Source organism: Natator depressus, chromosome 2, assembly GCF_965152275.1.
Source record: "Natator depressus isolate rNatDep1 chromosome 2, rNatDep2.hap1, whole genome shotgun sequence".
Taxonomy (NCBI): domain Eukaryota; kingdom Metazoa; phylum Chordata; order Testudines; family Cheloniidae; genus Natator; species Natator depressus.
In genome coordinates, this window is record NC_134235.1 from 39,526,021 (window position 1) to 39,551,179 (window position 25,159).

The following is a 25,159-nucleotide window of genomic DNA, read 5'->3' on the forward strand; positions in this document are numbered from 1 at the left end:
CCAGCAGATTGAGGGAAATGATTATTCCCCTCTATTTGGCACTGGTGTGGTCACACCTGGAGTATTGCGTCAAGTTTTTGTCCCCTCACTACAGAAGGGATGTAGACAAATTGGAGAGAGTCCAGTGGGGGGCAACAAAAATGATTAGGGGGCTGGGGCACATGACTTATGAGGAGAGGCTGAGGGAAGTGGGCTTATTTAGTCTGCAGAAGAGAAGAGTCAGGGTGGGATCTGATGGCAATGTTCAGCTACTGAAGGGGGTTCCAAAGAGGATGGAGGTAGGCTGTTCTCAGTGGTAGCAGATGACAGAACAAGGAGCAATGGTCTCAAGTTGCAGTGGGGAAGGTCTAAGTTGGATATTAGGAAACACTATTTCACAAGGAGGCTGCTGAAGCACTGGAATGGTGGAATAGGGAGGTGGTGGAATCTCCATCCTTAGAGGTTTTTGGAGGCCTGGCTTGACAAAGTCCTGGCTGGGATGATTTAGTTGGGGTTGGTCCTGCTTTGAGCAGGGGATTGGACTAGATGATCTCCTGAGGTCTCTTCCAACCGTAATATTCTATGATTCTATGATCCACTGAATAGTTTTTTTTTCAGCCTTCTCTCATCCAGTGGTATGTAAATTCCCAAGGACCCTCCTGCATGCTTTCCCACTGGTAAGAGACCCTACTTCAGCATGGGACCACAACATCATCCTTCTAAAATTTATGGAGCCCTTTTGATTCCCTCTGAGTGTTCTGCCTACTGTCTCACTCCCAAAAGTAGTAATGACCATCACCATTCTGATGGCCATCACCTTGATCAGATGAGTAAGTCAGCTTTAGGCTCTTGGGAACCCCTGCATACCTTGTTTCATAAAGACAAGATGGTACTGAAACATTTTGCAAAATTCAGCCCCTATGTGGTTTCTGAGTTCCACTTAAACCAATCAATCAACTTAATTGTGTTCTTTCCAAAGCCAGTTTTCCACAAAAGGGAAAAAGAAGCCCTAGGCCTTGGATATATCCAGTGCTCTTTGAAAGAACATCAGTAGGAACAAATCTTTCAAACTGCCCTTATGTCTCTTTTTCTTGGCTGGCCACTCCGAAGATCTGGTCATTTCATCACAGAAACTTTCAGAATGAGTAACACATTGTCTCTCACTGTCCTACCAGCCTGCTGATGTACTTCTCCCACTGACTCTTAAGGCCCACTCCACCAGAGCCCAAGTGGCACCATCAGCCTGTTTCCTCAATGTGCTCATTTCTGAAATCTGCAAGACTATTACATGGAGCAGCCACCCTCACATTTCTCAAGCATCATACACTGAACTTAATTTCTAGATCAGATGCCAAATTTGTGGAAATGATACTCTTCAACTGATACAGCTGATATTCCTCATCCCCACCATTCTGAAGAGAATACTCCTTGTGTAAGGATGCATATGGATGCATAGCCAAAGAAGAAAGAATGATTAGTCATGCTATGGTAATTGTGGTTCTTTGACATGTTGTCAGTGTGGATGCCACATATAGATCTGGGTGAAATATTCTGAATGAAACATTTTTTGCTGAAAAATGCAGATGTGGGTCAACTGAAAGGTTGCAATTTTGCATTGAATTTACCAAATTGTTTCAGTCATAAAGACCCCAATAATTGAAAAAAGCTGAAATCTTTTCAATTCAAAAATGACTTTTTGTTTCAAAATCTACTTAAATTTCATTTTAAAAAAGGATTAAAAAAAAGTCAAAAATGAAACAAATGGTTTGGTTCAGCCTGAAACTAATTGTTTTCGGTGTTTTTGGTTTACCAAAAAATCCCAACTTTTTTTTAAATTTTTCGATTTTTTGGCTTGCCAGCAAACAGAAAAATCAGTTCTTTGCACAGCTTTATGCATGACCTCTTATTCCCTCACTGCTTTTGGAGTCCTCAGCTACCAAGGGGCTTTGAATTGCAAAGAAACTAAAGCAAGGTTGAGGCCATTCCACTCTTTATGCCCTTGCACAAGGTGGCACAGGCTGCATGCGCATTCCGGAAGGACATGGCTATTCAAAAGATTCCACGCTTGCATGCCAGAGACACATGCACACATACACGAGGTCCATTCTGACTACAACAATTCAAAGAACGACAGTTACTGTAGGATATGTAACCGTTCTTTAACATGTTAACCACATTGTGAATTATTAACTACGTTTGTACAGGTTAAACTATAAAGACTCTGTCGTGTTCATTATTTTTAATGATAGAGAAAATCTTAATTTCCCACTATTTTTATTTGACATGAGAGAATTTTATGGGGAAAATCCATCCTTTCATAGTTGTGAGAGTATTAGTTTAGAGTTTTACTGTATTGTGGTGGATACAAGCAACTCTTGTTTTCTTTAAAGTGGGGTGATTATAACTGCTTACTTTTTGTTGTCATTGTTTTTATTATAGTAATGATCATAATGCTAAGGAGCCCCAGTCATGCACCAGGGAGTGTATTTAGTCAGAGATAAGAGAGTTATAAATTCCTCTTTTTAAGTTTCCTTAAGTAAATTGAACACTTCACAGTTGTTCTACAATTCCCACTCGAACTCCCTCGAAAAGGTGACTCAGAGTGCAAATTAAATGTGATTTGTTCATTTTTGAGAAGCTTCAACTCTAATCTTGCTGACCACTTTCCTTAATTTGCATTTAATGGCAAGGATACTGTTTCTTTTAGTTTTTCCTAGGTTTACAGATGTTTTCAGTCTCCTGACATGTATTTAATAGAAATTTTTATGTAGCTCTGAAATCTTCAAGAGTAGCTCAAGGAAAATATAGAGTGAGCTTATTTGTTTGTTGTGAACGAGGGAGAATGACATGGTATCTGTCATAGATAAACTTGTTATTTTTTCTGATCATAATTATGTCTTATGTATGAAGCATAAGTACAGTAAGCAGAGCAGGAAGAAAAATAATGATGATGCAATAATATAGACCTGCGTCTGCCTCTTTAATGCTAATACCTGAGTTACTTTTTGGCCACATAAACTATACAATATAAAAGCTGGGGGGGATCATAAAGATTTTTTTTTAATAGGTATTATTTTTTTCACCAGCACCTCGGCCTCCTTCCATCAGGAACCATGCTATTGTTATCTCCTGTTGGATCATGGCTTCCCCCCCCCCCCCCCCCCGCCTTTCCTCCTCTCCAGCTCTGACTGCAGAGAGCCAGGAACCTGATCCAAATCACACTGAATTCAAATGGAGTTGAATCAGGCCATAGGAGAGGAAGTAGAAACAGGACCTGAAGCAGAGACATTGGATAAGCCCTGAATTTGGCTCATTGGTGCATGTGTGTGTGGTTGTCCATATTTGAAAAGATGAATAGAGGCAGCAGCTGCCTGAGCTTACAAAGGGAACTGGGGCAACAGCTAAGGGAGACTTGGGTAAAGTGTGGAAACATACATACATTTATGTGAAAACGTCACAGAATAAATGGAGGAAGCATCATGGATAGAAAGGAGTGGAAGAGTTAAGTGAGCAGGTTCTGGGGAACAGGAAGCCGATATTAAAAAAAAAAAAAAAAGAAACCGTTGAAAGAATGAGAAACTCAGAGGGAAAGCTTACTAGAACAGAAAGATGTAGAGAGGGCATGGAGGAGAGAATAACTGAATGAAGCTGAGGCAGTAGGGAGAAAACACAATACAGAAATAAAGGTTAGTGAGTGAAAAGAAACTAGACCAACTACTAATATTGCAGTAAAATTATAGTGAATGGGGAAAGCCAAACAAACAAAACCCACAGCACCAGAGACACAGAGGAAAAGATTCACCAATGTACCTTAGAAAGAAAAAGTTGGATGAATAAAAGTAGAAAGGGAAAAAAAGTGAGTAAGTTTGTTATTAGTTTATAGGAAGTCTAATACCAAATTATATTTAATTGTGTTTTTTCCATATACCTGTGATTCTGGCTAACTGAGGGGAGGCTGATTTTGTGGGCTACTCAAAAAAATATTAACCAGGCTACTTGCACTCTCCAGTCCTGCTCCAGGGTAGATAAAAATCAATGGTTGGGGTTTTTTTCTTTTCTTTTTTTTTTGGGGGGGGGTGTTGATTTTTTTTAATTTAAATTAAATATTGGTTTATTTTAAAAAAATCTATTTAAAATTAAATTTGAAGTTCACAACATATGTTAAAGCCTAGACATATAATAATGTGTTAAAATCATGAAAATTAAACACAAAAATTGTAGTAAGCAGTTTGCTTCTAAAGTTTTAAAGAAAATCAGATCACTGAGCTTGTGGAAGTCAATGGTTAAGTGCCTGGCCCCAGAGTTTGTTGAAGTCCTAAACCAGACTCTTCTACAGGTACAGAGGGAATATTTTCTTCATTACAATTTATTGAACTAGGTCAGTTCAATGGCTAGTTCATTCAAAGTTAAGAAACCAGTTGGCAGCTGAAAAAGCAGGAAAGTAAACAAGTTGTGAGAGGAAGAGATCTACTAATTTTAAAATCTTGAAGGACGTGATGACCAGGAACAATAAGTTCAATTCACTACCTTCAAATAATGCTTCCTTTGCTTAAAAAATCAGTTACTTTTAATGCAAAACATGTTTTGATAAGACAAAAAAAATCAAAAAGTTTATGCGATCCAGCACATTTAAGGTAGTTTTATTTAATTTAAATAAAATAAATAAATGCTGTTTTTGTGCATTTTTAATTGAATTTGAATTTCCATCTATATAGAGCTTGACATAAATCACAGTTAAAAAGTTCATCATCTAGTAAATTAGAAATGCATCATTTACCGTTTTCTAACATAAGAATTGTAAAAATTAAGAATCTCAATAAATGTAAATTAAGCTATGCTACTGTTTAAATAAATGTATATAGATAGAGTGCATCTTCCTGCTTAGCAAAAAATAGTACCAAGTTTAGTGTAAAGACTCTATTTAGTTGTAAATCAACATGTTTTAGTGGTTATCAGTGAAAATAAACCTTTCTTTAAGAAAATAAATAAAACATGATTAAAATTGATGATTTAAATCAAGGTTTCTTGCTCACTCATTTAAATCATGATTAAAATTGGTGATTTAAAGAACTTTGATTTTAATCAGTCTACCCTGTACAGCTCTGCTTCCTCCAAACCCTTAAAGGAAAAATAGTTAATAAAAATTGCTTTTTGTACGTCTGTGGGCTCCTTTAGGTAAAATTGATGGCATCCTTTGAACATATCATGCTTTTGTGTCTAGTTACTTTACAGAAACTGAGACCAAAAGAAAAAAAGCTCCTTAAATTTTGCAATAAAGTGCAAGCATACACACTGTAGTTGTTTTACAATTCTTAAATATACTACAGTGTACCACAGTCCAGGTTTGCAGATGATGAAATTTCTTTTCCCAGCAGATCAGAAAGCCCACACACTCATACATTATACATATGCCTAAAAAGATGTTTGCAACATTCTCCTGCTCCTCCGCCCTCGCTGTAGTTTATTCTCTCTTTAAAACAGGATAATTCCACCCAATCTAGGTTTTTTCTTAGTTTGCTTTTAATGCTTATAATAAAAAAGTACAGGTTTGTCTAGTGTTCTTGTTTTTCATTTCAACTAGGTTACTTGTGCTTGTCATAGAATCAGAGAATCGTAGGACTGGAAGGGACCTTGAGAGGTCTTCTAGTTCAGTCCCCTGCACTCAAGGCATGACTAAGGATTATCGATCATCCATGACAGGTGTTTGTCTAATTTGCTGTTAGAAATCTCCAATGACAGACATTCCACAACCTCCCTAGGGAGTTTATTCCAGTGACTAACTACCCTGACAGTTAGGAAGTTTTTCGTCCATCTAAACCGCCCGTGCTGCTATTTAAGCCCATTAGTTCTGGTCCTTTCCTCAGAGGTTAACGAGAACAATTTTTCTTCCTCTCCTTGTAACAACCTTTTATGTACTTGAAAACTATTATCATGTCCCCCTTCTCCAGACTAAACAAATGCAATTTTTTCAGTCTTCCTTCATAGGTCATGCTTTCTAGACCTTTAATCATTTTTGTTGCTCTTCTTTGGACTTTCTCCAATTTGTCTTTCCTGAAATGTAGTGCGCAGAACTGTACACAATACTCCAGTTGAGGGCTAATCAGCACAGAGTAGAGTGTAAGAGTGCTTACTTCACTCCTGCTAATACATCCCAGAATGATGTTTGCTTTTTTTGCAACAGTGTTACACTGTTGACTCATATTTTGCTTGTGATCCATTATGACCCCCGATCCCATTCTGCAGTCTTACTTCCTAAGCAGTCATTTCCCATTTTATATGTGTGCAACTGATTGTTCCTTCCTACGTGGAGTACTTTGCTTTTTTTCCTTATTGAATTTCATCCTATTTACTTCAGACCATTTCTCCAGTTTGTCCAGATAATTTTGAATTTTAATCTTATCCTCCAGAGCACTTGCAACTCCTCCCAGTTTGGTGTTATCCGCAAACTTTGTAAGTGTACTCTCTGTGCCATTATCTAAATCATTGATCAAGATATTGAACAGAACTGTACTCAGAACTGATCCCTGCGGGACCCCACTTGATATGCCTCTCTAGCTTGACTGTGAACCACTGATAACTATTCCCTGGGAATGGTTTTCCAATCAATTATGCACCCACCTTAGAGTAGCTATATCGAGGTTCTGTTTCCCTAGTTTGTTTATGAGAAGGACATGCGAGACAGTATCAAAAGCCTTACTAAAGTCAAGATATACCACATCTACCGCTACCCCACTTCCACAAGCCTTGTTATCTTGTCAAAGAAAACTATTAGGTTGGTTTGACACAATTTGTTTTTGACAAATCCATGCTGACTGTTGTTTATCACCTTATTATCTTGTAGGTGTTTGCAAATTGATTGCTTAATTATTGTCATTATGTTTTTTATTGTACTGGTAGAATTTGTATATTTATAATATTTATATTATTTGAGTACAACATTTTATGATTCATAGTATTCTTTTATTCTGGATGTAGCCTCTGGGGAGATAGTTACATAGACCTAATATAGTGTTTTTTCTGTTTAATAGATTAACTGTCCTATTCGATGGGTGAACTCTTTTGACGTCCCACAAATGGCAACATATTTCAGATATAATTCTTTTATGAAAAGAATGAGAGTGGGAGTTCATGCCGTAATTTATATGGCACTTTCTAGCCATCTGCTCTGTAAGGCTATGATCCTGTTATATACGGAGTACTCTCAACTGCCAGTGAAGTAATTTACTCGTCGTCTATGCACCATCTGTGCACCAATTTTGCTAATTCAGTTTAAAACCACATCTTTAATTAAACTGCTACAACTGTGTATTATTTTTATTTAGTACATACTGATATTTGATTGTATAACAATAAGTAGACATTACATGAATCAGTGCAGAGTTAGTCCAATAAATTCATAAACATAGCTTATTTTGTAGGGCAGTAAATCTTCCATCTTCAGACAGTTTTAACTTTTCCTTTCCTTTCAACTAAGGAAACGCTACTTCACCGCAAGTACAAAGACCTTCTTTCATGGACTACTTTGATAAACAAGATTCCAAGAATAAAAGCCATGAAAACTGTAATCAGAACATGCCTGAACCCTACCACATATCCAAAAATGTTTTTCCTGATAACTGGAAAGTCCCTCAAGATGGAGATTTTGATTTTGTAAGTACATTTACAGTGTTACTTTTCTAATGTTTACTTCCTTGCATACTGTTTATTTTATATATGCTAAAATTAATTAATCCTTTCTATAGCTTTCTAGTAGTGCAAACAAAATAAGTCATCTTTCAAGGATAACTTCCAAATATTTAATAATAAAGTCATGTTCTAGCTGTTATAACAACACAGAACATGACTTCTAAAAGAGAGTGGTAGATTGGAGTGAAAACATTAAAAAAAAAAATTCCTTTCAGTAAATGTATTCTCGGCGCTTTTCAATTTTGTATTGTAGTTTTTATCTTTATCAAACTGCTTGTGTGACCTAGTTTATTAAAGCCTTCAAAAATATGAATATACTGTAAATGGGTTTTTTTGAGTTAATATCTCAAGTGAGACATGTAGAAAGAATTTTAAACTAGGCAGAACAATTTACATATCTCCTAAGTAGATTGAATAAGATCATTTAATGTGTCCTTTGAGTCTTTTGGTACAACTTGTATTACAATTCCTGTGATTTCTGGAACAAATTATTACATCTTTAGAAATAATACGCTGATCTATTTGCTCTCTGTTACACTAGCTTGAATGTCTTTTGCTTCAAAATGTGGGGTTTTTTTAAAGATAACAATGAAAAATATGGCAGAGACAAAAAGAACTGTTTCCAAGCAGCCAGTAAACCGATATAGTTTTAAAATGTTCTTTTATCAAAATGAAGTAAATAAACTGATAAGATTGACTTGGACATGTGATGTATAGCTGTAACAGTTTTTTCCCCCCACTCTTTTATATTTTCTAACCTTTCTAAACAAGGGAATTTAACATACCTATTGTACCTTTAACATGATCTTTCCTTCACTACACTGTAGTAGCTAAATTTGATCACGATACCTTCAGAAACTGAAAAACACTGCATTTAATTTTAGGTGACAGCTGTAGGTGTGGGATTTTTTTCTCCGTTTTCACTTACTGTCTTTCTAAATAAAGCTGACTCTTACATTTAAGCTACTATGGTACGGCAAGTGAAACATTACAATATAAACTGTTGCTGTAGAAGAATAAAGCTTTTGAATAAGTACACTGTTTTTTTCTATGCTACAAAAATACAATAGCCAGCATCTTCATAATCAACAAGTGAAATAACTAGTACATTATTCATTGGAAAATAACTATCTGTGTCTAAATGTGGTTTATTATGGTGGTAATAAAACTTCTTTAGAACTGTTGTAAAAACTGTTTTGCTTTTACAGATGGGCGATAATTACAAACAAAATGAATACATTTGTAAATTCTAAGGTCCTGAACCTGTAAACATTTATCCACAAGTAAATTTACACAAATCATAGAAGATTAGGGTTGGAAGAGACCTCAAGAGGTCATCTAGTCCAACCCCTTGCTCAAAGCAGGACCAACCCCAACTAAATCATCCCAGCCAGGGCTTTGTTAAGCCGGGCCTTAAAAACCTCTAAGGATGGAGATTCCACTACTTCTCTAGGTAACCCATTCCAGTGCTTCAGCAGCCTCCTTGTGAAATAGTGTTTCCCAATATCCAACTTAGACCTTCCCACTGCAACTTGAGACCATTGCTCCTTGTTCTGTCATCTGCTACCACTGAGAACAGCCTACCTCCATCCTCTTTGGAACCCCCTTCAGTAGCTGAATGTTGCCATCAGATCCCACCCTGACTCTTCTCTTCTGCAGACTAAATAAGCCCACTTCCCTCAGCCTCTCCTCATAAGTCATGTGCCCCAGCCCCCTAATCATTTTTGTTGCCCACCGCTGGACTCTCTCCAATTTGTCCACATCCTTTCTGTAGTGGGGGGCCCAAAACCTGGATGCAATACTCCAGATTTGGCCCCACCAGTGCCGAATAGAGGGGAATAATCACTTCCCTCGATCTGCTGGCAATGCTCCTACTAATGAAGCCCAATATGCCTTTAGCCTTCTTGGCAGCAAGGGCACACTGTTGACTCATATCCAGCTTCTCGTCTACTGTAATCCCCAGGCTCTTTTCTGCAGAATTGCTGCTTAGCCAGTCGGTTCCCAGCCTGTAGTGGTACATGGGATTCTTCTGTCCTAAGTGCAGGACTCTGCACATGCCCTTGTTGAACCTCATCAGATGTCTTTTAGCCCAGTCCTCCCCAGCTTAGTGTCATCCTCAAACTTGCTGAGGGTGCAATCCATCTCATTATCCAGATCATTAATGAAGATGTTGAACAAAACTGGTCCCAGGACAGACCCCTGGGGCACTCCGCTTGATACCAGCTGCCAACTAGACATCGAGCCGTTGATCACTACTCATTGAGCCCGATGATTTAGCCAGCTTTCTATCCACCTTATAGTCCATTCATCCAATCCATACTACTTTAACTTGCTGGCAAGAATACTGTAGGAGACCATATCAAAAGCTTTGCTAAAGTCAAGATATATCACATCCACCGCTTTCCCCATATCCACAGAGCCAGTTATCTCATCATAGAAGGCAATCAGGTTGGTCAGGCATGACTTGCCCTTTGTGAATCTATGTTGACTGTTCCTGATCACCTTCCTCTTCTCCCAAGTGCTCCAGAATGGATTCCTTGAGGACTTGCTCCATGATTTTTTCAGGGACTGAGGTGAGGCTGACTGGTCTGTAGTTCCCTGGATTCTCCTTCTTCCCTTTTGTTAAAGATGGGCACTATATTTCCCTTTTTCCTATTGTCTGGGACCTCCCCAGCTTGCCGCAAGTTTTAAAAGATAGTGGCTCTGCAATCACATCAGCCAACTACCTCAGCACTCTCGGATGCATTAGATCTAGCCCCTGGACTTGTGCATGTCCAGCTTTTCTAAATAGGCCTTAACCTGTTCTTTCACCACTGAGGGCTGCTCACCTCCTCCCACTACAGTGCAGCATTCCGGGAGCTGACTTTGTCTGTGAAGACCGAGGCAAAAAAAGCTTTGAATACTTCAGCTTTTTCTACATTATCTGTTACTAGGTTGCCTCCCCCATTCAGTAAGGGTCCCACACTTTCCCTGACCTTTTTTTTGTTTCTAACATACCTGTAGAAACCCTTCTTGTTACCCTTCACATCCCTTGCTAGCTGCAACTCCAATTGTGCTTTGGCCTTCCTCGTTACACCCCTGCATTCTTGAGCAATATTTTTATACTCCTCCCTAGTCATCTGTTCAAGTTTCCACTTCTTGCTAGCTTCCTTTTTGTGTTTAAGCTCACTGAAGATTTCTCTATTAAGCCAAGCTGGTTGCCTGCCATATTTGTTATTCTTTCTGCACATCAGGATGGTTTGTTCCTGCACCCTCAATAAGTCTTCTTTATAATACAACTAGTCGTCCTGGACTCCTTTGCCCCTCATATTAGCCTCCCAGGGGATCCTACCCGTCAGTTCCCTGAGGCAGTCAAAGTCTGCTTTTCTGAAGTCCAGGGTCTATATTCTTCTGATCTCCTTTCTTCCTTTTGTCAGGATCCTGAACTCAACCATCTCATGGTCACTGCTGCCCAGGTTGCCACCCACTTGTACTTCCCCTACCAATTCTTCCCTGTTTGTGAGAAGCAGGTTAAGAGGAGCATGGCCCGTACTTGGTTCCTCCAGCACATGCTCCAGGAAGTTGTCCCCAACACTCTCCAAAAACTTCCTGGTTTGTCTGTGTATTGCTCTCCCAGCAGATGTCAGGGTGATTGAAGTCCCCCATGAGAACCAGGGCCTGTGATCTGGAAACTTCAGTTAGTTCTCCGAAGAAAGCCTCATCTACCTCATTCTCCTGGTCTGGTGGTCTATCGCAGATGCCCACCACGACATCACTCTTGTTCGAGGATGGCCAACCTGTGTCTCTGGAGCCACATGCGGCTCTTCAGAAGTTAATATGCAGCTCCTTGTATAGGCACCGACTCCAGGGCTGGAGCTACAGGTGCCAACTTTCCAATGTGCCGGGAGGTGCTCACTGCTCAACCCCTAGCTCTGCCACAGGCCCTGCCCCCACTCCACCCCTTCCATCCCTCCCCTGAGCCTACCATGCCCTTGCTCCTCCCCCTCCCCCCAGAGCCACCTGCACGTCACGAAACAGCTGATCGGGAGATGTGGGGAGGGAAGGGGAGGCTCTGATCCGCGGAGCTGCCGGTGGGCGGCAGGCGCTGTGGGGGGAGCTGATGGGGGCTGCTGACGCATTACTGTGGCTCTTTGGCAATGTACATTGGTAAATTCTGGCTCCTTCTCAGGCTCAGGTTGGCCACCCCTGCCCTTGTTGCTCTTGCCTCTAAACTTAACCCAAAGACTCTCAACAGGTTTCTCCAGTTTCATATTGACAGGTTTCAGAGTAACAGCCCTGTTAGTCTGTATTCGCAAAAAGAAAAGGAGTACTTGTGGCACCTTAGAGACTAACCAATTTATTTGAGCATGAGCTTTCGTGAGCTACAGCTCACTTCATCGGGTGCATCCGATGAAGTGAGCTGTAGCTCACGAAAGCTCATGCTCAAATAAATTGGTTAGTCTCTAAGGTGCCACAAGTACTCCTTTTCTTTTTGCCAGTTTCATATTGTAGCTCTGAGCAATCATACTGCTCCCTCACATACAATGCAACTCCTCCACCTTTTTTCCGCTGCCTGTCCTTCCTGAACAGTTTATACCCATTCATGACAGTGCTCCAGCCATGTGAGTTACTCCACTGAGTCTCTGTTATTTCAATCACATCATAGTTCCTTGACTGTGCCAGGACTTTCAATTCTTCTTGATTGTTTCCCAGGCTTCTTGCTTTCGTGTATAGGCACCTAAGATAACTCGCCAATTGCCCTGCTTTCTCAATATGAACCAAGGAGGACTCCCCTGTTGCACCTTCATCCTTGTGTTTCCTCCTAGTATCCCACTTCCCCCCTTACCTCTGGGCTTAGGTCACCGTCCCCCAGCGAACCTAGTTTAAAGTCCTCCTCACTAGATTAGGAGTAGTCCCACTGAACTCAGTGAGACTACTCACATGTATCAACTTGTTTGCTATGTGTATCAAGGCCTAAATAATTTATAATCTTTAGCAAGAAATCATATAGTGACTTACTGTTATTGAATCTCTTTAGTGCTTTAGCTTTTTTAAAATTCAACTGAAAAGATTTTTTAAATAAATAAATATACAAAATTATTTGAGATCTCAGATGATTGATAGAATGAACCAGTAGCACAAAAAATTACAAACAACATTTTAAAAGTTACATGAAGTGGTGATGCTGTTTTAAAAACCTACTAAAACTTGAATATGTTTTTACACAATATTAATTTGTGAGAGACAAGATGGATCCAATATATTTTACTGGACCAACAACAGTGGGTAAAAGAGACAAGGCTTTTGAGCTCTACAGAGCCCTTTAGGTCTGGAGCATATTACTTCACCCACCTTGTCTCTCTCATATCCTAGGACCAACATGGCTATAACAATATTAATTTGTGGCAGTTGTTGCAAAATACATTGTTGAGACTAAGAGGATTAAAAAAGGATTAGATGTTTATATGGATAAAACAAGAATAAAAGTATAAGTTACTTTATTTAGGATTAATGTTTTAGTTTGGTACTGGCTGCTGTCAGAGACAAGATACTGGATTAGATGGACCATTGGTTTTAACCAGTAGGGCAATTGTTATGTATTTATTTATTTTCAGAATACTTCAGTTTGTCTTTAAGCAGTCAGAAACGGGTATGTTTTTTTCAAATTAGAATGCTTTGAAAAAAATTATTGGCAATACTGCTGAAAGGTCTGCAAGAGACTTTCCAAAAGGATAAATCTCTGGGAAGCATGCATAATAAATTTCCTACTTATATGAAATCAACATTAATTTTTTAGATTACTGACATACAGTCTTTTAAATCATTTATGAAAAAGATAAATAATAGAGAACTTTTAGTACTAAAGAACTCTATTCTATCTCAAGTGGAATTATACTTAATGGGACCAAGATAGAGATTCTAAAAGTGAATACAGGCAATCATGACTGCTATGTTTGTTTAGGGATCGAAAGTTAACACTTTAATTCTAAAGTAAGGATGCTGCTCGAGACCCACTCTAATGCTAACATACTGTAATAGTGCTCTGTGGTACCAGGTGGAAGAGCTAGCACCATGTCAGATGGTAGTGGCCAGTCTCATATGAAAGATGATATGATTATTCTGTAAAAGGGAGGAGGATTGTACTATGTTTTACCACGCTCCCGAGGCAAATACATAATGTGCCAATGGTAGCAGCCAACAAATACTTTACTCTTTAGCCAGAAGGGCAGAACAAAAAGTACCACAATAATGGAGGGTAACAGACCGTATTCAGATGTCTGGAGAGGGAAAAGTAATATCAAGTTTATTAGGGCATCTGGCTTTTGTTAATGCGGTGTAAAAGGGAAGATGTGCCAGTCAAACTTTGCAATTAATTAAAAAAAGTCAGATGCATGTTTTAGCTTTAAACAAAGTTAATAGTAAAGGAAATATTTAAGATTTTTTGCTTATACAAGGGTTTTTAAAAAAATGAAACTGGGTGGACTATTTTTGCATTCAGAGAAATAAAATATTGGGATTACCACTTTTTCCTGCAAGCATTCAATTGGTTTATGCTTGTGCAGAAGCATTGGCAGAAGTGGGGCATAAGTTCTTCAATCCAGAAGGTATATTTTCTTTGTGTTGTACTGCTAGATAGTCAATTTCCTAGTCTATTTTATTTGCTAGTTTTCCAAATACTAACCAAAAAATTAGTTCCAGGCCAATGGGGGCTGCAGAAAGCGGCGCAGGCTGAGGGACATGCTGGCCGCCCTTCCTGCAGCCCCCATTGCCCTGGAGCAGCGAACCGCAGCCAGTGGGAGCCGCGATCGGCCAAACCTGCGGACGCAGCAGGTAAACAAACCAGGCCAACCCGTCAGGGGCTTTCCCTGAACAAGCAGCGCCCCTAGTTTGAGAACCACTGTCCTACACCTCCTCATGCCCTGTACCAAGGCTATATAAGGCTGTGTTGGTGAACCGCCATCACTTTCTTCTCAACCACCTTTGGCCAGTGGTGGAGTCTAGCATGTGCCTGTTCACTGTGTACCTCCCCCCCCACCCCTTTTATTAATCTTTTAGCTTTATAGTTAGTTCTTAGTAGTAGTAGGTTTAGTACCATATAGTTGGAACATTTGTTCCCCTTTTCTTAAAATACACACACACATTTTTTTTTCTTTTCCCCCTACTGCGGGGCTTGAACAACTTTTTCTTCTGTCAGGAAGGCTGGGCTCCCCAAGATGTAAAAGGCACCTCTCTTGTCAAGAAGTAATCCTGTTAGCGACTAGTACTCCCACTGCATTTGTTGCTAAAGGGAAGATCCAGTAAAAACAGGGAAATGAACTATAGAATACTAATGATGGAGCCAAGTCCAGCAACATCTCCCGCCCCCAACCCTGCCACATGCAAGAGGTTTGATAAATACTGTGTTCTGGGCAGGGATTCTGAGTTTTTATTTTCTCATCCAGCATCAAATTTTGTGGTTGTGGATGCAGTCAGTGAAAGGGGACAGACAGCATACCCCAAAAGCCACCTCTTATAATAAGAACCAAAAAAGTCTGAACTTGTTTGATTGTAACAGCTATTAATCAGCAACACTTCCATTCAGAATAGCTAACCAACAGGCACTGACGTCAAAATACAACTACCTGAACTATGAGAAGTTTAATACTTTGACCATTTACCACAGGAATATTGAGAACAGTTCAGCGCCATAATAAAGTAGGGTCAGCTTTTTGCAAAAATTTCACTGCAGGCTTCTCTTGATTTGGTGGACACTGCAGACAGGTCTATTTCCACTGCAGTAGCAGTGAGGGAGCTTCCTGGCTTCAGTTGTCTGAGTTTCCACAGCAGATACAATTGACTGTGGAAGATTTACCTTTTGATGACCAGAAGCTTTTCGCAGATTCCATGGATGACTTGCTTCATACTCTAAATGATCTAGGGGTAACACTTAGGTCTTTTGCGGTATACGTGCCTGCAAATAAAAGGAAGTTTAGCAAGTCTCAATCAGCACAAAGATCCCCCACTGCTCAGTTTTCCACCTTCCGTAGGCCACAGGCCAAGAGGTGGAGGTTTTCAAACAAAGAGCATGCAGCTACCTCGACTGTTTCATCCCAGCCTTCAGCATCCTTCTCATACCAATTTTGATAGTTTGGTCAAGAGTCCAGACCACCCAATTACCAGGTTTTATCAGCTGCCTGTCACAACCTCCCTTCCTCAATTTGGATACCGCCTCCTTCTATTTCATCGAGCATGGTAACATCAGATAAATGGATGTTGGAGGCCATTACTTCAGGTTATACTATCCAATTTACCTCCACCTTCCCCTTCCAACACTCTTGCCCATTCCTCTTCAGGGACTCCTCTACAAGCGATTGCTGACACTGGAGATCTCATCATTCCTAAGCCTAGAACCGTAGAGCAAGTCCCACTTCAACACATGAGGAAATGGTTTTATTCTGGATATTTTCTGATACCCAAGAAAAATGGGGGCAAGAGGCTAATATTAGATCTCAAACAATTGAACAAGCATGTCAGACATCAGAAATTCAGGATGGTGTTGCTAGCAGCTATAATTCCCTCCCTGGAATTAGGGGACTGGTGTGCGACCCTCAGCCTCAAAGATGCCTACTTCCACGTAGTGATTCATCCTTCTCACAAGATTTCTTTGTTCCACTTTCAATCACAATCATTACCAGTAACAGGTCCTACTCTTTGGTCTTTCCTCTGTCCAAGGGTGTCCTCAAAAATCTTGGCGGTTGTAGCTGCCTACTTCTGTCATCGAGGAGTAACTGTCTTTTTTGCCGCCCCAAGCAGTGAAAAAAACTGCCGCCGAATTGCCGCCACGGCCGGCGGAACAGAGGAGCTGCCGCCGAAATTGCCGCCACCGTGGAAACACTGCTGTCCCTTTCTAACTGCCGCCCCAAGCACCTGCTTGGAATGCTGGTGCCTGGAGCTGGCCCTGGCCGTAACTAGGGTGGGGAAAGAGGAGCAGCTGCCCAGGGCGCAGAGCCAGCAGGGGCGCAAAAATGGGGCAGCGCAGGATCAGGCCAAGTGGTGTCAGCCCCCCACCCCTGCAGGATTGGGCCCAGCCGCATCAGTGGGAGTTTATGGGTGTAGTATGCCTCCCCCACCCCCACCCAAACCACAAGCAGAGGCCTGGGCAGGGAGCACAGGGGATAATCAGGAGCTGCTTCTCCTGCCTCTAAAGCTGGACGCCACCTCCTGGGTCTTCGTGCCAGTCATTTTCCTCTTCTACGTGTGTTGGGTGCCCTATGTGGCCCTTATCCTAATTTTCTGGACAATGATGAGTGCCCGCAGTGTGTGTGGGGAATATAGGGAAAGGGGGCTGAGGTGGGGGAAGAGGCAGTGGGGAAGGAAGGGGCATGGGATAGGGCAGGGGGAAGAGAAGGGGATAAGGGAATGGAGCAAGGAGATGTGGGAGTGGGGAGGGAGGGGAATGGGGGGAAAAAAGGGTATAGGGGAATGGCAGGAAAGCAGGAGCCCCGCATGCAGCGTCCCCTCGACAGCAGCGGCAGGTGGGGCTCCCCCATTAAGTCAGCTCATCCCCCCCAACACTGCTGCAGGTACCCCCTCCAGTGCCCCCACAGATATCCCCTCCAACACGCCGCAAATATCCCTTCCAGCGCCCCCCAGGTGTCCCCTCCAGCTCCTCCTCCCCCTGGCAGTGTCCTCTATTTGGGAACTTGAAATATGGTAACCTTAGGGGTTGCTCTGTTCTCATGGACTTGGTTTCTGGAGTTGGTGGGAGTGAGTTTGCCCTGCCAGCAGCTGCTTACCCCCAGAACCTAGGCTGGCCACCAGGCACGCATGGCCGAGCTCAGAGATCAGGCTGTATCACCACGAGCCCAGCAGCCACTGGGCTGGGGCAGGGGCAGTGCAGTGAAGGGGAGCAAGGGGCGGTTCCGCTCAGCAGGAAGGGAGTGTGGGAAGAGTGACCAAGCTGCAATAGCAGGGCCCTGGGTGGCGAGTGGGGTGTGACCGGGCTACTGAGAGGCAGGTGCCCAAAGGGAATGAGTATTCCAGGGAGCAACTTGGGAGGCATCTCATGTCAGCCAGGCTTCATAGGCAGGGGCCGACTCCAAGTGGTATTGCCTGCTGGCGCCAAGGGCTTTCAGAGCAGAGGCAGGAGTGTGTCAGGGATGTAGCTTAGAGCTGTGCTACCCGCCCTGGGGAGCACCCAGCTGTGCAGAGGCAGCCTGGCTCAGGGAGCAAGGCAGAGAGGTCTTCTGGGCAGCCAGTCAGTGCCCAGCTCCCACAGCAAGGAGAGCCAGGGGCCCGAGCGGGCTGGGAGGCTCCCACCAGCTTCCGCTCTGCTGGCTCCTGGCAGGAGGCAACGGTTTTCAAACTGTGGGATACATCCCCCTAGGGAGGTGCACCCCACAGTTTGATAATCTCTGTGCTAAATAGGAGGCAGAAATCGGGGCAGCACATGACCTTGTGACCCCCCCCACATGTTGCTTCTAGGGGGCACCAATATGATTCCTTGCCCCGGGCACTAAAAATGCTTAGTTACAGCTCTGACTCACCTTGTGCAGTAACTGGAGTTCTTCAAGATGTGTGTCTCTGTGGATGCTCCACCTCCCGCCTTCCTCCCCTCTGCTTCGACCTGCCTCTCTGAGCTTTGCCATAGAGAAGGAAGTGAGGGCAGTTTGCCTACACAGCTTTATATAGCCTTGGTATGGGGCATGAGGCTATGTAGGGCGCATGTCCAGGCAGAAAGGGCACTGCTACCATATGTCTCCGAAAAAGGTGCAGCGGCACATACACACCTAAAGTGGAGCACCATCAGGGACACACATCTCAAAGAACTCCAGTTACTGCACCAAGTGAGTAACCTTTTCTTCTCAGTACCTGCGAATCAGGATAGAAGTATATTAAAATAAAATTCTTTGTTTTGAAACAACAAAAATGATATAACGCTGACTTGAGAATACTGGACTGATCTGTGTATTGTCTATCCATTAATGCTAGATGGAAAATTGAGACTTACCTCTATTGCCTTGTGTCTTCTGGTCATGGTGTCTTTCTGAATTTCCTGATCTGATTGTTTCTATTTCTAGTTATTGGTGTAATGCTACATTATTTGCCCAGACAAAGCTCCAACTGAAGTCAGTGGGAGTTTTGGCAGAATAAATTGTGCTGGATCGGGCCCCTTGTAGGTAATTTCAGTGGACCTGATTCTTATACCCTTTACTCATGTTGATTAGTACTTTCTCCACAAGTGGTCTAGTGTAGCCTGCACTTGTGGAGTAAGATGCTCTTCAGCATGAATAAGGATTCTACCACATCTGTTTTCAAGAAGGCCTTGCTTGAGCTTTGTAGCTGCTGGGACTATGTTCTTTTTAATAATCTAATTGTGTTGGCAGAAAAAATCTGAAATTATTTACTTGTAATTCTGCATACTGAAGGCATTAATTATAATAGATTAACACTCACTCATCCAACTTCCCTTGGGAAATGGCATATCAGTTTTATTTTCCTCTGTTGAAAAAGAAGGCTGTGACATTCCATATCTGTTAGTCATCGAAGGGTTCCAGATTCTTTTATTTTGCTAATCTGTTTCTAAATCTCATGCCAAAAGCTGAAACCCAGGAATATGTGTCTTCTTTTATGACAGTGAAACGCAGATAAATGAATAACCAATACAGATTTTTAAACATTTTATTTACTTAGGCCCCAGTACAGCAGGGACTTAAGAAAATAAAGTGTTTAAAAACACTGTAAGCACATGAATAGACATGAGAAATCCTGCATCTTGTCAAGAGTTTAGACTAGATGACCCTTGCAGTGCCTTCTAACCTATGATTCTATGAATAGTCCCATTAAAATTAAGCACATGCTTAGTGCTTTGCTGGACTGGGGTCTAAGATACCAAATCTTTTTACATATACCAGTGGTTAGCCATAAATGATGACAGATTAATCATGGATTCCATGCACAGCAGGATACAGGCTGCACCATTTTTAGTGGGGTCCTTCAGATTTTTCCCTTCCTGTCTTTCACCTCTACCTTTGGTTTGCTTCTTGGATCTTCAGCATGGCAAGGAGTAAGCTGTCTCCCTGCAAGGTTTTCCTGCCTCTCCACACTCTGCCTCTGTAGCCAGCACTGGCCCGTACAAAATGCAGAATATCTCTGTGCTGAACATGCATAGTTAGAAGGAACTACGCTTTGTAGCAGCTTGGAAAAGGCAGAACAGCAGACCTTCCAAGTATCATACATCTTGGATGCACTTAGCACTGAGGAATTTGGCAGCATTGACACACTTGCTTGACTTTAGAACAGAGGTTCTCAAACTAGAGCTGCCGCTTGTTCAGGGAAAGCCCCTGGCGGGCTGGGCCGGTTTGTTTACCTGCTGCGTCTGCCGGTTCGGCCAATCACGGTTCCCACCGGCCGCGATTCACCGCTCCAGGCCAATGGGGGCTGCAGGAAGGGCAGCCAGCACATCCCTTGGCTCGCGCCGCTTCCCGCAGCCCCCATTGGCCTGAAGTGGCGAACCACGGCCAGTGGGAGCCGCGATCAGCCGAACCTGCGGACGCAGCAGGTAAACAAACCGGCCCAGCCCGCCAGGGGCTTTCCCTGAACAAGTGGCGGCCCTAGTTTGAGAACCACTGCTTTAGAACCATCATGTTCTTTTAACGTAGGTTTTTTTAATGTAATATGTATAGATAATACCCCTTCTTAAATTGTCACTTATTGGGAGACTTGATGTCTCAAAGCACTGCTGATGAGCAGGGATCCTAGAAATCGGTTTGCTGTGGAAAAACAGGGAAATTGCATTTTTACAGAGAATCTTTAGTTTTTACATTTTGTGAAAAAATAAAAACATATATTAACTATTAACTAAATTGTACTGAAAGCACCAGTATCATTTATTCAGTGCACACAACCTTCCCATCTTATGGTTGATTTTTGAATGCGCTTTAAATTTACATAGCTAAACATACTTCAAAAAACTGCTTCTGGCATATAGATGTTACTTAATGGCATATAGGGCTTTGTGTTTTAATGCATCTCAAATTTCACTTTAGCCTCCAGGACTAACTCAGAAAGAGAGTAATTTTGATATAAAAGCAATTTTTGCTTTATTTTTTGTGCATTTAAGAAACAATTTTCTGAAAATATAGAATACAGACGTAAAAGTATTTGGTATATGTAAGAAATACAGATTGCAATTCTATTAATTTTTATTTTATTATAATGATTAATGGCACTGGTAGGCATTGAACTTGCTTTAATATTATAAGTATATCAATAGAACATTGTGTTCAACTGATACCTATATATATTGTGACTAGGGAAACTAAAGTTCAGTGTTTCATTTTAATCGTGGAAAAAGGCAGATTTTCATGTTTTTTATTGGAGAATTTTGGAGGGGGTTTATCATGGAAAACTAGGATCCCTGCTGATGAGTTAGCTACAGGGTATTTCAGCCATAAGTCACCAGTTTGAATTAAGACCATTTTAATAGGGATTACAATTTGTTTGCCTCTGGTGGATGTTGGAAGGAACTGGGGCATAGATGGTCTGGCCTAACAGTCACAGCTGGGCTGGGTCCACATGTCAAGGACGGTAGTCAGTGAGCAGGGGTCAGAGAAATCGCTAGTGCTGGGTTCAGTAAGCAAGCGTTGGGAGTCAGATACAGGCTAGGGTCAGAGACCGGAGATCAGAAGTAGTCCCAGGCTGGAGTCAGGACGCAAGAACTAAGGTCAGAGTCAGGTCAGAGTCCGGAGATCAGGAGATGAGGTGAAGTTTGGAATCTCAGCAGGCCAGAAGTCTGTGTAGTTGCCAGGACAACTTCTTGGGGCACCTCCCAGAATTACACAGTGCACTTGCCAACAGAGGGACACAGAGTACTGTTACCCTAGGTCCCTAGGCACCTACTCTCCAGTGCTCCCTGGGTGTGGTTCGGCATAGCCTCCCCATGGCATTGTGGAAACATCAGCTGTCTCAGGCATTGCAGACCCAGGTTCTAGTTCACGTATCCTTACAGATGTTTGGTAGTCCCTATTTGAGATCCCTTCCATCTTACCATCATGTTTTTTTACGAATAGGTAGACATATTAGAGAGGTCAAGAATCTCATAGACCATTGAGGCATATTGGCTAGGCCATGAGGAGTGTGAAGCTTGCCCTGCTGATAAACAGAAGACTTTATTCTATCTATTTATGGTACTTATATGGCCCCAATTACCATAGTATCGGAGTGCCTCACAGTCTTTCTTTATTTTCACAACACCCCTTTGGGGAGTGGAGGAGTGCTGTTATCCCCATTGTACAGATGGGGAACTGATTCACAGAGAGGTTAAGTGACTTTCAGGGCAACATAGGAAATCTGTGACGGATCAGGGAACTGAACCTGGGTCTGAGAAGTCAAATCCTAGGTTAGTACTCTAACCACAGGACCATCCTTCTTCCTTTTTCTCGCGGCTGTTGAGCTGACATGTTTAATCAGCAGTAAATCTATGCAATTTGCATTAAGTTTTCATTTATGGTAATACGCAAATTATTTTCAACTATGTAAATTAGCTTAATAAATAAAATATTAGGTAATTTGCATAAAATAACACACAACTTGGTGTGAATCAGAGAGGTTGGCTGTAAACTTTATGAACTATGAAACCGACTTTGTTTGAACTCTATCCTTTGTATTCACTTTTAAATGTATGTTTTGCATTCAGGGATCATTGGGGATTTCTCTTTCATCCACTACTTAAATTGGAAACTCTTCATTTAGGCACATTCTTTTGTCTGTTTGATGGCATGGTATAAACAATAATTTAAGCCCCAATTCTGCCTACCTGACTTAGGTTAAGTAGTTTCTTACTTTGCAAGTAGATGTGTCAGTGGTTACTACTTGATGTGAGTAAGGGTGGTAGAATATGACCTTAAATTATTAAAAACATATTTAAACTATACTGTATATAGATGTGATATTCTAGACAAGGCTTAGCCATTTAATTGACCAAGCTAAGAAAGGTTTTATGAAGGCTCACTCCTTCCTCCCAAGGTTCATAAACTTGTAGCTTGGTTCTCTGAAATTTGGAATAGAGAACCAAATTAGCCCAAATTGTGTTTTATTTAATTTGAACTGTTTAAATAGCCAAGCCTTTTTGAATGTAGTTGTTTTTATAGCCATCATGTCTTTCTATGGACATATTCTTTTTCTATCCTGGTTTTGTTCTGCATGAGAAATGGTTTCAATTAGATATCTAAATGCTGGAGGGAATCCGTTATTTTGAGTTGGCAATAAAATGACACACAGTATTCTTTAAGCAGATCTCTTCACTTTATTTGTTGTTATTTCTGCATTCTGGGTTTAAGAGTCATCCATTACTTTGTATGATGGTGTTGACTGTCAATTTTTTATCTGAGCAATTAAGGAATGTATTTTTCAAAAACAAATAAAGGGAACTGTTCATTGTTTCCTTCGCAAAAGAACGTATTCACAGATTTCTTTGGCACCTGTATCACAGGTGTGAGGAATAACAGGCAAATCTAAATTCACTGGATTGTAATTTGCTGTATAATATTTTGTTAATTAGTCCTCTCCCTACCTTTTGACTTTTTTACTATGAAATTGTACATCTAAAAATTGTTCTTGAAAACCTCTTTCCTTAGGTAATCTGTGTTGTTGTGGGATGCAAACTCAATAAATAGTTCTATACTAAGCATAACAAAATGATAAATTAGTCTAATTACTAATCACTTAGGCATTGGCACTACCAACTTAATCTAATTTAGGAAGAGTTATAAAGTCTCATTTCACTGAGTAAATCTATTTTAGCAGCACTTAAACATTGAGAAAAACTTTTTTTTCTGTATAGGATAACTAATGAAAAAGATAAAAGGCAAATCTGTTTATTACAGTGACATGAGTGTAGTGATTTCTGTCTTTGATATAATTATTTCCAAACAGGAATGGTATGCAGATTGTTTAGCATTAAACAGAGAATGTGTAGATCATGTTTTGCAGCAACTACAGTGTCATATATTAAGTAGATACATTTTGGGTGACATAAAAATTCTGGAAAAGTAACAAAAATTTAAAAAGCCATCTGGTACCCTAGGCAGAATAGTTTTAATGGGATCCATGCAAAACAAATACATTAGGAATATAATTGTTATAAAATAATAGTGCAGATACCAAGTACTTTATTTAACATTTACACATGTATAATGTGATGATTAGATAATAGTAGAATACCATTATATGACTACAGAGCATATAAAATTTAATTTAAACTCCCATAAATTATATATATATAATTTATATATATATATAAACCTTGCTTTGCTAAGTTAGCTTCATTGGAGAGCCCTCTTGTTTCCATCCTTAGCCTTGACTGGTTTTACCCTGATTTATTTGAGCAGCTGTTGACTTTGTGCTTGGAACATTCCCTATATTTGATGGGGAAATTTTTTTTCATGTAATAATCTTTGGTTGAGTCATTTCATGCCCTCTTCTGAGCACTCTGAAGTATTAAAATATATTAGTTTTGCTTTGTTTGAAATTAGTTGTATGATTTTTGTGAGAGACAAGGTGGGTGAGGTATTACTGAACCAATTTCTGTTGGTGAGAGACAAGCTTTCGAACTACACAGAGCTCTTCTTCAAGTCTTATTATTGCAATCCATTTCCAGATGCTTGCAGGAAGCTACATGGCTTTTTCTTAATTGAACAAGTAAGAAATTCAAGTTGCTGGGTTTGTTTAGATTGTGAGCAGGCATATGAAACAAACAAGGGTTGCATACCGTGCTGTACAGGGTCTGTTCTTGTGAACCAGATGGGGGATTGTTGATATTGGCAATCTGGTCTTCATGCAGCATTCTCATAAATTTCAGTTCATAAGTCGGCAAAGAGAGCAGAGATGTAGTGTGTGCACCTCCACATCTGACACACATTTTGTGAGCATTGTGTATAGTTTAGCAGCTGAACTCTGACTGTTGTACTTCTTATTACAGAGGATTAGGACAGTAGTTTCTTGTGTGGAAGGAAGGAAGATGGTTCATGTGACATGACACTAATTTATTAGATTGATTGCACAATCATTGTTCATACAACCAATGGTGGAAGTACACCAATATGTAAAATAAATTAAAAATTTGGGGGCAGAAGTTAGTTTCCAAGTGAACTGGCCAACCTTAAATAAAGTTAATAAGGGCTTGCTGATTTAAGTTCTGCTGGTCAAATTCAGGGCATAATAAACCTGATTCAGCAACACTATGGCCTTTTTATGTCTTCAGCATAAAGGGACTTTGACGGGGGGGGGGGGTATAAATTACCTAAGCAGAGTGTCACGTGTCACCCCAGCTGGGGTAGAACTGGCATAAGAGTAGCTTAAATGCACCTTTGCTCCCCAGTTCCATCCCTGCCCCAAGTGCAGGATGGAATGACTGAAAATCAGATGCAGTGATTTCTATCATTGTATCAAGGTTTAAGATGTTTAACTAAAAGATACTGTAGATAGAAAGTGGGGGGGATGGGGGAAGGATAATTAATAATGCATGAAATTTAAA

The 25,159-nt window shown here is 41.0% G+C and overlaps 1 protein-coding gene across 1 annotated transcript in view; it reads left to right on the plus strand.

Annotated features, from left to right (window-relative positions):
* Positions 1-25,159, plus strand: part of STK3 (serine/threonine kinase 3) — a 280,423-nt gene that overhangs the window by 182,592 nt on the left and 72,672 nt on the right. The window contains exon 10 of the mRNA XM_074944047.1: positions 7,454-7,629. Within this exon, the coding sequence (XP_074800148.1) occupies positions 7,454-7,629 (176 nt within the window). The remainder of the gene's footprint in view (positions 1-7,453; positions 7,630-25,159) is intronic.